General features: G+C 46.0%; 1 protein-coding gene across 1 annotated transcript; it reads left to right on the top strand.

Annotated features, from left to right (window-relative positions):
* Positions 1 to 11,000: 11,000 nt before the first annotated feature.
* LOC136482041 (uncharacterized) lies at positions 11,001 to 12,169 on the top strand. The gene has a single exon (XM_066479291.1). It carries the CDS (start codon positions 11,190 to 11,192, stop codon positions 11,901 to 11,903), a length of 714 nt encoding a protein of 237 aa, XP_066335388.1. The 5' UTR covers positions 11,001 to 11,189; the 3' UTR covers positions 11,904 to 12,169.
* The last annotated feature ends 1,252 nt before the right edge of the window (positions 12,170 to 13,421 follow it).

The raw sequence follows: 13,421 nt of genomic DNA, 5'->3' as shown, positions 1-13,421 counted from the left end.
AATCAATCACAAGAATGAATACCAATAAAGACCAATCACCTTGGAATCAAATGATGAACACAATGATTTTTACCGAGGTTCACTTGCTTGCCGGCAAGCTAGTCCTCATTGTGGTGATTCACTCACTTGGAGGTTCACGAGCTAATTGGCATCACACACCAAACCCTCAATAGGGTGCCGCACAACCAACACAAGATGAGGATCACACAAGCCATGAGTAATTTACTAGAGTACCTTTTAGCTCTCCATCGGGGAAAGGTCAAGAACCCCTCACAATCACCACGATCGGAGCCAGAGACAATCACCAACCTCCGCTCGACGATCCTCGCTGCTCCAAGCTATCTAGGTGGCGGCAACCACCAAGAGTAACAAGCGAATTCCGCGTGAAACACGAACACCAAGTGCCTCTACATGCTAACACTCAAGCAATGCACTTGGATTCTCTCCCAATCTCACAAAGATGATGAATCAATGATGGAGATGAGTGGGAGGGCTTTGGCTAAGCTCACAAGGTTGCTATGTCAATGCAAATGGCCAAGAGTATGATCTTGAGCCGGCTATGGGGCTTAAATAAAAGCCCCCATGAAATAGAGCCGTTGTACCCCTTCACTGGGCACAACTCGGGGTGACCGGACACTCCGGTTGGATCGACCGGACGCTGGCCCTCAGCGTCCGGTCACGTGATACACGTCACGTGTCCCCTCTCTTTGAATATTGTTCGCCCGATCTCCACGGTCAATAGTCGACCAGACATTGTGGCATAAGTGACCAGACACTGAGCCTCCAGCATCCGGTCATTTCCAGTAAGGTTCCAGAAACGAATTTCTTCAACTGGACGCGTCCAGTCATGCTTGATCGGACACAGCCAGCGTCCGGTCACACGATGACTTTCTTCTGTGCTGTCTGACAACATGACATGACGCAACCTTCCAGTGTCCGGTCGCTGAGCAACCCAGCGTCCGGTCAGTTGACCAACGCCAGCGTCCACGCTGCTACAACTGACCGTACGTGCTGGTCCCTCTGAGACCAACGTCCGTTCACCTTGTGACCAGCGAGACTAACTCCTTTTCACCTCTAACTTCTTGACCCTTGCTCAAATGTGCCAACCACCAAGTGTATCACCTTGTGCACATGTGTTAGCATATTTTCACAAACATTTTCAAGGGTGTTAGCATTCCACTAGATCCTAAATGCATATGCAATGAGTTAGAGCATCTAGTGGCACTTTGACAACCGCATTTCGATACGAGTTTCACCCCTCTTAATAGTACGGCTATCAAACCTAAATGTGATCACACTTTCTAAATGTCTTGATCACCAAAACAAGATAGCTCCTACAATTTATACCTTTGCCTTGAGCTTTTTTATTTTTCTATTTCTTTTTTTTTCAAGTCCAAGCACTTGATCATCACCATGGCATCATCATCATCATGTCATGATCTTCATTTGCTTCACCACTTGGAATGTGCTACCTATCTCATGATCACTTGATAAACTAGGTTAGCACTTAGGGTTTCATCAATTTACCAAAAGCAAACTAGAGCTTTCAATCTCCTCCTTTTTGGTAATTGATAACAACCATTTCACAAAGATATGAATTGAAATTCAATTGAATCCATGTTGCTTGCCCAAGCATTTTTACCATTTGTAAAAGGATATGGACAAGTTTCATGAACCCCAAATGGTAGCAATTGCTCCCCCTACATATGTGCTAAGAGTTTGGATTGTAGCTTGCACATATGCTTAGATAGGAAATATAGGAGACAATGTCTACCAAATGATGCTAAGGTATAAGAGATGGACCTTTGAAGCGTGATACCAATTGGAGTGCACCATTATACCATCCTTAGCACCATGGTTAGCTTGATACCACTTGGAAACACTTGGAAATGACATCACTAGATAACCTATGCATGCTAGATTTTTATTTTATCATTCAAACCTATAACTAGCATACACCACATAAGCATGAATATTGAAATTTAAAACTTGTGCCATGCAAGCAAACATATGAAATGCACATTCAAATGCACCATACAAGTTCATGAGCTTGCTCCCCCTACTTGTGTGCTCAAAAATGTAATTGATCCCTTTCCTTTGTCATATTTCTCCCTTTATGTCAAGTGTCCCCCTATCACTGGTATCTCCATTTCTCTCCCCTTTGTGTTGTCTTTTCACTATCTTTGTGCACTATTTCTCCCCCTTTGTCATCAATGACCACAAAGGTTCAAAATGTAGATAGGTTGAGATTATCAATGTCAATCAATGGGGTGAGGATCATTTTCCAAAATTTGGTCCAATCTAGATCATTTGCTAAAGATATTTAACTCGGTTTGATCCAAGGACAAGCTTCTTCACACCTTCAAATAAGGGTTATCTTGTACCATGTTGAGTTAAACACTTAAAGCTCATTTTCTAGATTAAACACTAGGTTTACAAGCCCATAAACATGTCATATGCTACCACTAGATCAAGTCAAGCATAGAAGCAATAGTGATACCATATAAACATCAAATTCATTTGATTTTTATGAATGAGCCTAATAAAATGGAGAGATGACTAGATGCACTAAACATGTCCTTAGCAAGGATGTATGCCATGCCAATCAACTTTTATCTTGGATTGCTCGAAGAAGAGGCATGTCATATAAGTGGGGGTGCATCAACGCATATTTTAGAAATCCAATATGTTCAACTCATTCCTTCGCTTGCAAAACCTTTTCTCATCCAATGGCTTGGTGAATATGTCGGCAAGTTAATCTTCGGTGCCTACACTCTCAATGCAAATGTCCCCTTTTTGTTGGTGATCTCTTATGAAATGGTGGCAGACATCAATGTGCTTTGTTCTTGCATGTTGAACCGGATTGTTGGTCAATTTGATTGCACTCTCATTGTCACATAGCAATGGCACTTTCTTGAACTTGATTCCAAAGTCACTCAAAGTGGCCTTCATCCAAAGAATTTGTGCACAACAACTACTGGCGAATATGTATTCGGCTTCGGCGATTGATAATGCAACACTATTTTGCTTCTTTGATGACCATGAAACAAGTGACCTCCCCAACAATTGACATGTGCCCGAGGTGCTCTTTCTTTCAACCTTGCATCCCGCATAATCCGAGTCAGAGTAACCAACTAGCTCAAACTTTACTCCTTTGGGATACCACAAACCAACATTTGGTGTATGCTTCAAGTATCTCAATATTCTCTTTGTAGCCTTCAAATGACTTTCTCTTGGCGAGGCTTGAAATCTTGCACACATGCATACACTAAACATGACATCCGGCCTTGATGCGGTCACATAGAGTAGGGTTCCAATCATAGACTGATACAATTTTTGATCCACCATATTGCCACTTGCATCACTATCCAAGTTACCATTTGTTCCCATTGGTGTGCTAATGGCTTTGCTATCACTCATGCCAAACTTCTTGATCATGTCCTTGATGTACTTGCCTTGACTTATAAATGTACCATTCTTCAATTGCTTGATTTGAAGACCAAGAAAGTAACTCAATTCTCCAATCATGGACATCTCAAATTCATTAGCCATCATCTTTTCAAATTCTTCACAAAAATCTTGATTGGTTGATCCAAATATGATATCATCAACATATATTTGCAACACAAATAGATCTTTCCCAATCTTCTTGATGAAAGAGCGGTGTCAACCTTGCCCATTGTGAACCCTTTAAAGAGTAGGAAGTCCCTCAATCTCTCATACCATGCTCTAGGTGCTTGCTTCAAACCATACAATGCCTTCTTCAACTTATACACAAGGTTGGGCTTCTTGTCATCTTCAAAACCGGGAGGTTGCTCAACATATACTTCTTCATTGATGTAACCATTGAGAAATGCACTCTTTATATCCATTTGATAGAGCTTGATGTTGTGGGCACAAGCATAGGCTAGCAAGATTCTTATTGCTTCCAATCTAGCAACCGGGGCATATGTTTCTCCAAAGTCAAGATCTTCAACTTATGTATAGCCTTGTGCTACCAATCTTGCTTTGTTCCTTACTACTATCCCATCTTGATCTTGCTTGTTTCTAAAGACCCATTTGGTTCCAATCATATTATGTCCTTTTGGTCTCTCTACTAATTCCCATACTTGATTTCTTGTGAAGTTATTCAATTCTTCATGCATAGCATTTAACCAATCAACATCATTCAATGCTTCATCTATCTTCTTTGGTTCAATGGATGACACAAATGAGAAATACTCACAAAATGAAGCCAATCTTGATCTAGTTTGCACACCTCTAGAAATATCACCAATGATAGTGCCCAATGGATGATTCCTTGCAATATTTGGTTGATTGGAGGATTGGAATTTGATTGCTTGCACTTGCTTGATCATTGGGTTGAGATGATGTACTAGCCACTTGATCTTGTTCATTATCATGAGAGCCACTTGTACTAACTTGATTTGTATCATCTTGCACATTTGAGTTAGAGAGCACTTGCACTTGATCATCTTCATCACCATTTACTTGCCTAGGCCTCAATTCACCAATATCTATGTTCTTCATGGCATTTGAAAGTTGAATGCCTCTAACATCTTCCAAGTTCTCATTCTCTACTTGTGAACCCTTGGTTTCATCAAATTCAACATCATGAACTTCCTCAAGAGTACCATTATCCAAATTCCAAACTCTATATGCTTTGCTTGTAGTGGAATAACCAAGTAGGAATCCTTCATCACATTTCTTGTCAAACTTGTCCAATCTAGTATCTTTCTTCAAGATATAGCATTTGCAACCAAAGACCTAAAAATATGCAATGTTGGGCTTTCTACCATTCAAGAGCACATATGGTGTCTTCTCTTTTAATGGGTGACAATAGATGCGGTTGCTACAATAGCAAGCCGTGTTGATAGCTTCGGCCCAAAAGGATTGACTCACATTGTACTCACTAAGCATAGACCTTGCCATATCAATGAGTGTTCTATTCTTCCTTTCAACAAGGCCATTTGATTGTGGAGTGTACTTGGCCAAGAATTGATGTCTAATTCTAAATTCATCACACAACTCATCAATTCTAGTGTGTTTGAACTCACTACCATTGTCACTTCTAACTCTCTTGATGGTTGTTTCAAACTCATTGTGAATGCCCTTGACAAATGATTTGAATGTTGCAAACACATCACTCTTGTCCACTAGAAAGAATACCTATGTGTATCTAGTATAATCATCCACTATCACAAAGCCATATTTATTTCCACCAATGCTAGTGTATTGTGTTGGCCCAAATAAGTCCATATGCAATAACTCAAATGCTTTACTAGTGCTCATCATGCTTTTCTTAGGATGGGTGTTTCCAACTTGTTTTCCGGCTTGACAAGAGCTACAAATCTTATCCTTTTCAAACACAACATCTTTCAAGCCTCTAACCAAGTCATGCTTAACCAATCTATTCAATTATTTCATTCCAACATGACCAAGCCTTCTATGCCATAACCAACCCTTGCTAGACTTAGTGAACAAGCATGTAGATAATCTAGCTTCACTAGCATTGAAATCAACCAAGTGTAGATTCTCATATCTAAAGCCTTTGAAGATCAAATTAGAGCCATCTATGCTTATGATCTCAACATCATCTACCCCAAATATGCATTTAAATCCAAGATCACACAATTGAGCCACGGATAGCAAATTGAAGTTCAAGCTCTCTACTAGCAATACATTGGATATGCTCATGTCATTGGATATTGCAATCTTACCAAGCCCTTTGACCTTGCCTTTGCCATTGTCACCAAATGTGATACTATTATAACCATCATTTCCATTGGTGTTGATTGAGTTGAACATTCTTGCATCATCGGTCATGTGTTGAGTGCACCCACTATCAAGAACCCAATGCCTTCCTCCGGCTTTATAATTGACCTACAAAAGAAGATCAATTCTTTTTAGGTACCCAAACTTGCTTGGATCCTTGAAGGTTAGTTACTAAGCTCTTTGGTACCCAAATGGCTTTCTTCTTTGAGCCCATCCATGGTTTACCAATGAACTTAGCCTTTACACCATTTGCACCCTTGGTAAGCATATAGAAAGAATCAAGCTTAATGGAGGATACATTAGCATTTTTGCTCTTGTTTTTGTATTCATGCTCTTTATGACCAACTTGCTTGCAACTAGTGCAAAATCGACCATTTTTCTTCACAAAACTAGTCTTGTGAGGAGCAAAGGCTGCCTTGCCTTTCTTGGGGGTATAGCCCAATCCCTCTTTATAGAGAGAAGCTCTTTGGCTACCCAAGCACATAAGCAAGCGGTCCTCACCACCATAGGCCTTAGCCAAGGTGTGAGTGAGCTTGTTGACCTCCTTCTTGAGGTTCTCATTCTCAACCATTAGTGAGACATCACAAGTGAGACCATCACTACTAGATGAGGTGGAAGTAGAAGTACTACAAGAAGGGTTAGTGGGAGCAACAATAATAGGCATAGATAATGATTCATCAATTATATCACAAGTCAAGCCTACATTGCAAGTTTCAACATGCTTCTTTTTATTTTGCTCATCAAGCAAAGAGGAATGGGTCTTTTCAAGCTTTTTGTGAGCCTTGCCAAGCTTCTCATGGGCTTCCTCTAGCCTCTCATGAGTTGCTTTGAGCTCATCAAGGGCTTGCTTAAGGGCTTTTACCTCCTTATTCAAGCTCTTGCATTCCCTTCTCTTAATATCAAAGTGTTCTTTGGCATCTTCTAGCATATCAAATAATTCATCTTTAGTAGGTTCATCATCATCACTATCACTATTATTTTCATTATCATGTTCATCATCACTTTCATCATCATTACAAGTTTGTACCTTAGTGGCCTTAGCCATAAAGCATGATGGAGTGTCGAAGAGAGAAGGCTTCTTATTGATAGCAATGCTTGCAAGTGCCTTCTTCTTGGTGGTCTTGTCATCATCACTATCGTCATCATCACTTGAGGAAGCATCACTATCCCAAGTGACCACATATGAACCACCCTTCTTCTTCTTGAAGGTCATCTTGTGGCACTTTGACAACCGCATATTTAAACAAACATTTTCAAGGGTGTTAGCATTCCACTAGATCCTAAATGCATATACAATGAGTTAGAGCATCTAGTGGCACTTTGACACCCGCATTTTGATACGAGTTTCACCCCTCTTAATAGTACGGCTATCAAACCTAAATGTGATCACACTCTCTAAGTGTCTTGATCATCAAAACAAAATAGCTTCTACAATTTATACCTTTGCCTTGAGCTTTTTTGTTTTTCTCTTTCTTTCTTTTTCAAGTCCAAGCACTTGATCATCACCATGGCATCATCATCATCATCATGTCATGATCTTCATTTGCTTCACCACTTGGAATGTGCTACCTATCTCATGATCACTTGATAAACTAGGTTAGCACTTAGGGTTTTATCAATTTACCAAAACCAAACTAGAGCTTTTAGGTCCCACTCGTCATCCTCAAAGCAGAGCATGGACGAGGAATCACCAGTCGGCGATGATTCGGCATGAAGGCGGTGCATAGAGGCAGTGAGGGCACCCGCCGCTTCCATGGGCACCCCGGCCACGCACCCACGTGGGTGGCCACACGGCGATGCATGGCGCGGCCATGGTCCGCAACGGCCGCGGAGGCGGACAGCTGCGGCTGGCCGGCAACTAGGCGGTGCGCCCAACGCGGACGACAGCGGAGGGGCGTGTGGAGCAGTGGACCAGCGTGGCCGTGGCTTCGCACGCACGCACGGAGAACCGAGTGACGACGGCTGGAGAAGCGACACGACGGCTCGGTGACAGCGCAGTAGGCGCGATAGGAGGTGGTGAGGTGCTGCGGCCGTCTCGGCCGTAGACGCAGGCGGTCGTGGCCCGACCAGTGCTCAGCGGTGGCGAAGGGGAGGGGACACCAGCACTGCACACAAAGGAGCAGAGAGCAAGGGAGAGGAGGAGCAATGCCGCGGCACGGGGAAGAAACAGCGGTCCAGTGCGGGAATGGAGGGGTGGTGCTTGCTCGGGTGCAGGATGGCGAGAGAGAGTAGAGAGCGGGCGAAGCCGCGCGCGGGTCGGGGCCTCGCTCACGGGGAGGGCTGTTACCGACGGTGCGAGGCGAATGAGTAGCACACGAGGGAATGTGGGATGGCAACCGGCAACGACGGCTAGGTGCAGCGGCAGGCCGGCGCTCGAGGCAACGGCGGGCGCAGCCCTAGCGGGTACACCGACGCGCGGGCACGAGGGAAGCGATGCTGACAGCTGCACGAATGGCGCGGCAGTGGAGCACTACGGCGCGGCGCGGCTGCCTGCAACAACGGCTCTCCATGTGGACGGCGGCGGAAGGGGAAGACACGTAGCACAAGGCCCCGATGGGCGCTGCTGAGCGATGCTCTGGTGGTAGGGGCGCCGCGCGAGGCAAGCAGAGGAGGGAGTCGAGCGAGAGAGCAAGGAGGGCGAGTCAGAATTGGGACGCCTCCCATCGGCAGTAGAGAAGAAAAAAGAAAGGAGGAGACGGAGAACTCGGCCGCATCCGACAGAGGCAACAAGGTAGGCCGAGACAAGCAAGATAGGCAAGGCAAGCAATGTCAGAGAGCAGAGAGCAAGTGAGCAGTGGAGCTGGATGGCTCGGCGAAGCAGAGGCGACAAGGACAGACCGCGGCACCAGAGACAAGACAAGAGACGCAGGGTGAAGCGACGAAACTGGCAATGAGGGAGGGAAAACAAGCAGAGCAGTACACGGCAGCAGCACTATCGTTATTATTTTAGCTCTCAAATATTCATTTACCAAGCTGACTATTTATATTTTTAAACACGGCTAAAGCACTAAAGTTTGTTACTCGATATTTTAACTGCAACCAAAATCATGCTCCAAATTTTACTTAAGTACTATATACCAGTCATATTGTATTTTTGTTTATAAAAATTATTTTCATGTTCAATCCCCAGAACAAGCCATTCGCAATTTACTTACTAGAATCGTTATCGGACATTCCTAAATATTTCTATGCATTGCGTAAGTTAATTTGAGCGCTTATTTGAGTCCACGAAACTAAGTCACATAGGATTCATTTATCGCCTTAAGTACGTTTTAAATTAAAAACCCAAGAACTCGTTTCGAAAATTTTACGTAGGCCTAAATCGTGGTGCTAAACGAGCTCGTAACACCAGGGGTGTTACAAATGTAGGCACACCGGCGCGGAGGTCGACAGCGGTGCATGGACCGCGCTGTGCGATAGCGGCATGAGCAACTCGCTGGCAGGCCCGACATCAGACAAATCTCATCCCCCTCGCCTGCTTGCTGGAGCATCCGTCGTGGAGGCCCACCGGCTCGATGGAGGCGGTCGTGGTGAGCGGGCCGACCGCGGCGAGGAGGCAACGCGATGGAGGCGGGCAAGGCAAGCTAAGCTCAGTGGGGAATGCGGCGCGGAGGAGGCAGCACGGAGGAGGCCATAGGGGATGGGCGAGGCGCGGCGGGGGACCGACGGTACCGGAGCGGAGTGAGGTGGACACGACGACGCAGCAAGGAAACGGAGCAGCGAGCATCGGGACGTGTGGACGGGACGAGCGGATAGGGTCGCTGGATGAGCGACGCGTGCAGGAGTGAGTGGAGGGAGGTGTCCGGATGTCTTAATTATATCATTATCATTTTAGTGATTGTTATCACTCATAGTAAAACACATTTCTTTTTTATAGAAATCAAATACGCTGGACGCACATGTCATATATTGCAAAAGCATCACAAGCCCTCCACGGCAGCTTCCGTGCCACATTGGGGGTGTTCAGTGAGCTAAAAGCTTTTGTAGTTGGGCAGCTAGGCGGTCCAAATTTGTTTAGCGTATGTCTCTAAAAAGATCTATACGGACATCCAAATTCAAAATAGGTAATAGAGACTTAAAATCAGCCTTCAACATATTACCTATATGAGAGACCTATTTTAAGTTATCTGATAGATACAGGCCGAAATATGAGCATCCTCTCTTCTGAAAACCCATTTATAGAAAGGATTTTTTTCCCTATGCAGAAGATACCGAATAGGTATTTAACCTTTTAACTGTAGCGCTACCAAAGTTTAAATAGGTCTTATATTTTGGGTGTTACGCTTCACTGAAAAAACAAGCTGAAACACTGTTACAGCTAATTTGTTGTGAAAAAAAATATTATTCCAACTAAAAAACAAACTAAAAAACAGATTAAAAGAGAAGCAAATAGACCCATTGTTGGAGATAGATACACGTTGCCAAATGCCACACCTTCTGAGCGACTCGTAAAAAGCTGGTCCATGTTTGGAGCATGCCACTAGTACGTACCTCCGACTGCAATTAACTAAAAATTGACGTTTCAGGTTTGCTTCCTGTCTTAAATGTCATACTTAGACAGGAGGGATTATGTCCTATCCATTTGGTTGAACTTAAGCATCAGTCTCACTCTCGCGTGAAGACTAAACTTGGCTGAAATTGGCCGAAAAACATTGTTCCGACTGAATTGTTTGTAAAAAAAAATATTGTTCCAATTAAAAAAAGAAGCCGAACAAGTCGAATATGAGGTAAGCCGAACATGGCCACCTTATCACAATTTTAGACGAAAAAGATTCCATCCTATCTTTTTCCTCTACTATTAATTTATTCCTCGACAAAGCAAACTGAGTGTACTAAGCATGACTCAGCTAATACTGCTGAAAACAGAGTAAGAACAGACATCTCCATCCTAATTTTGCTCTACTAGATTAATTAGCAGTGCCAACCACACAAAGAATATTCAATGCCGGCCTAGCAAGGCGCTGGCGTAATCACTTTAAAAAAATAACACTACTGCCCCTGTATCGTATGTAATAATCTCTTAATAACCACAACGAAAAGCATTGTAAAGTTAAGCTCGTACAGTAATAACCACAACAAGCCGGATCATAAAACGTCACGAACCACGCTACCGCACAGCATATATGAAATCCTCTGTCCCCACGGCATCGCCACCTCTCCATCTGCCATCCAACGCTTTGCCTCAGCGCCGACCCCACCTGCCCCGCCACACAAGCGCCCACAGCCGCACCAAATCCGCTCCGCCCGCCATGCCCGTCCGGCCGCACTGCGGGGCCCACCCCGAGCGCAGCGCAGGCAGAGAGGTCAGGTCGCTTAAAACCCAAGCAATCCAACCAACCACGAGGGATTATTCATTTTCCTAAAAAAACAAATCAAAGCCGGAGGGAGAAGCCAGAAGAGTCGCGAAGGAAGCAATGGGGAAGGGCAAGGTGCATCCCTCGCCGTCGCCGCCGGCGGCCGCGGGAGGCGGTGCGGGGGAGATGATGACAGCGGAGGCGGTGCTGATGCGGCTGCTGCCCGCGGCGGTGCTCGCGGCCGCGGCGCCGCTCGGCGCCGAGGGGAAGGAGGTGCTGGCGTACCTGGTGCTGGCGTCGCTGCGGTCCTCGGCGCCGCCGACGCCGGCGCGCGGCGGGGACGGGAAGGCGGCGGGGGAGCACCACCGGCCGGAGCTCGGGTGCGGCTGCTTCGGGTGCTACACGGCGTACTGGTCCCGCTGGGACGGGTCCCCGGAGGGCGACCGCGACGCCATCCACCGCGCCATCGAGGCGTTCGATGAGCACCTGGCGGAGGAGGAGAGGGACCGCGGCAAGGGAGGCGGGGGCCGCCGCGGCCGGAAGAAACGCGCCGGCGCAGCAGCTAAGGAAGCCGCCGAGGAAAAGGGGAAGGGGAAAGAGAAGGAGAAGGAAGTCGGCGTCGATCCCCTCCCGCCGCTGCATCCGCCGGCCGAACTCCCTGCTGCCCCGGAGGAAGCCCCGAAGGCGGAGGACGGCGCGGAGTACCTGACGGCGGAGGACGAGAAGGAAGAAGAGGCTTCGACCGGGGCCGCCGGCGCCGAGGAGGAGAAGCGGCGGCGCGGGTGGGGCTCCGTGCTGAGCTTGAAGGCGTGGGGCCTCTGGGGGTCCCACTAGTCAGCCATCGATAGGTTCCCCTCGCTCTCCCTCCCTGTTCAGTTAGGTTTGGTGCTGAGTTTGAAGGCGTGGGGCCTCTTGGGGGCACAGTTTCATACGCCAAGCACCATGATAATAATATTTGTTGATGATGCGGTGGGTCACGTGTTAGGTTCTTGTGTGTAGTGTACATATACGGAGGCAGGCAGGGAGTGCGTGGTTGGTGTAAATTAATCATTGTAATGTACTCCTACTAATGTAAATGTGCAAGTAGTAGTTGTTGTTATGACTATGCTGTGGATTGCAATTTTCAAATGGTTTGAACGTTTTGGGTCGCTGGCCTAGCCGCCTCGCTAGGACTTGGACTTGGACTTGAAGTTTTGGCCACACTACTGGTAGTAAAAACGCGGAATTTGCACAGGAAGTGTGATGGCAACTGCTGAATTCTGCTTGGGTCGGCAAGGGAGAACTCGCCCTGGTCCAAACCGCGCGTGCCGTGAAAAATCTCTGGCTTAGTTTCCGTGTTTGAATCTGGAATGCCTTTTGCGGATGTCAACAGTTGGACTAGTGGACTGTGCCCAGGAATGGAATATGGGACTTGAAACCTTTGATCACCTGATCGTTAGTTATCCTTTTCTTGATCCGGTCAGCTAGGAAGGCTAATTGTGGCAACTACTGGTCATTACTACAGTGCAGTAGTACTATGTTCTTTGCTTGGGGGCTAAGCGTCGGAGGATGTTTGTGTAGTTCAAGTGGCTCTGGCATCCCGGTTGGTACTTTTTGGCCAATCTGTCTAATCTGCGTTTCAGGGTCCGTTTGATTGGGCTTTTGGTTTTGGTTTTTGGCTCTAAAAGTCAAAAGCCCAACCAAAGGGACTGTTTTTGGAGGCTGCTTTTTCAGAAGCAGCTGCTTTTCCGTAGTACATTTTTTAAAGCTGGTTTGACCCTGTTTTTGGCTTTTGGCTTTCTGCTTTTTGAAATTGGTGGAATAAAAAGCTCTTCCATAGTTGTTTCAAGAGATATAAAGATAGAAAGCATATTTTATACCTGTTTATCTAAACAGTTTTCAGCTTTTCTACAGCTCACAGCCCACAGCAGTTTTCCCACAGCTCACAGCCCACAACAGTTTTTTCCCACGGCCACAGCTCAACCAAACACACCCTCGAGCAACCAACTCGCTGTCGCAAATGCCTTTCGACTAGGGCTGGGTGGCAGTGGCAGGCGCGACAGGGAAAATCAAGCCGTGGAGCTGAGCAGGTCAATGGGCAGGGAACACACTGCTTCGGTTTGGTCTGCAACCTTGCGGCAAAGTGGCGTGCTGCCTGCCCAGTGGGCAGTGGGGAGTGGTGACGGATCACGGATGTGTAGCCTTTGTAGGACCAGTATAATATCCGTGCTAACACAACAACCAAACAACTATATTTTTTTTTCAAAAAACAACCAAAGTGGTAGGAAGCTGAGTAAAGCACCAATTTTTTTTCATGTAAAAGAAAAATTACAAGGTTGCAATTGAACAATTAGGACAGCTTTCCTGACATCA

The sequence above is a fragment of the Miscanthus floridulus genome, chromosome 9, assembly GCF_019320115.1.
Source record: "Miscanthus floridulus cultivar M001 chromosome 9, ASM1932011v1, whole genome shotgun sequence".
Taxonomy (NCBI): domain Eukaryota; kingdom Viridiplantae; phylum Streptophyta; class Magnoliopsida; order Poales; family Poaceae; genus Miscanthus; species Miscanthus floridulus.
The sequence above is the reverse complement of the archived record's forward strand: the minus strand, read 5'-3'. Positions and strand labels throughout refer to the sequence as shown.

What these genes read in the sequence shown, in the direction of transcription:
- LOC136482041 (XM_066479291.1), top strand. Translation starts at nt 11,190, where the DNA reads ATGGGGAAGGGCAAGGTGCATCCCTCGCCGTCGCCGCCGGCGGCCGCG.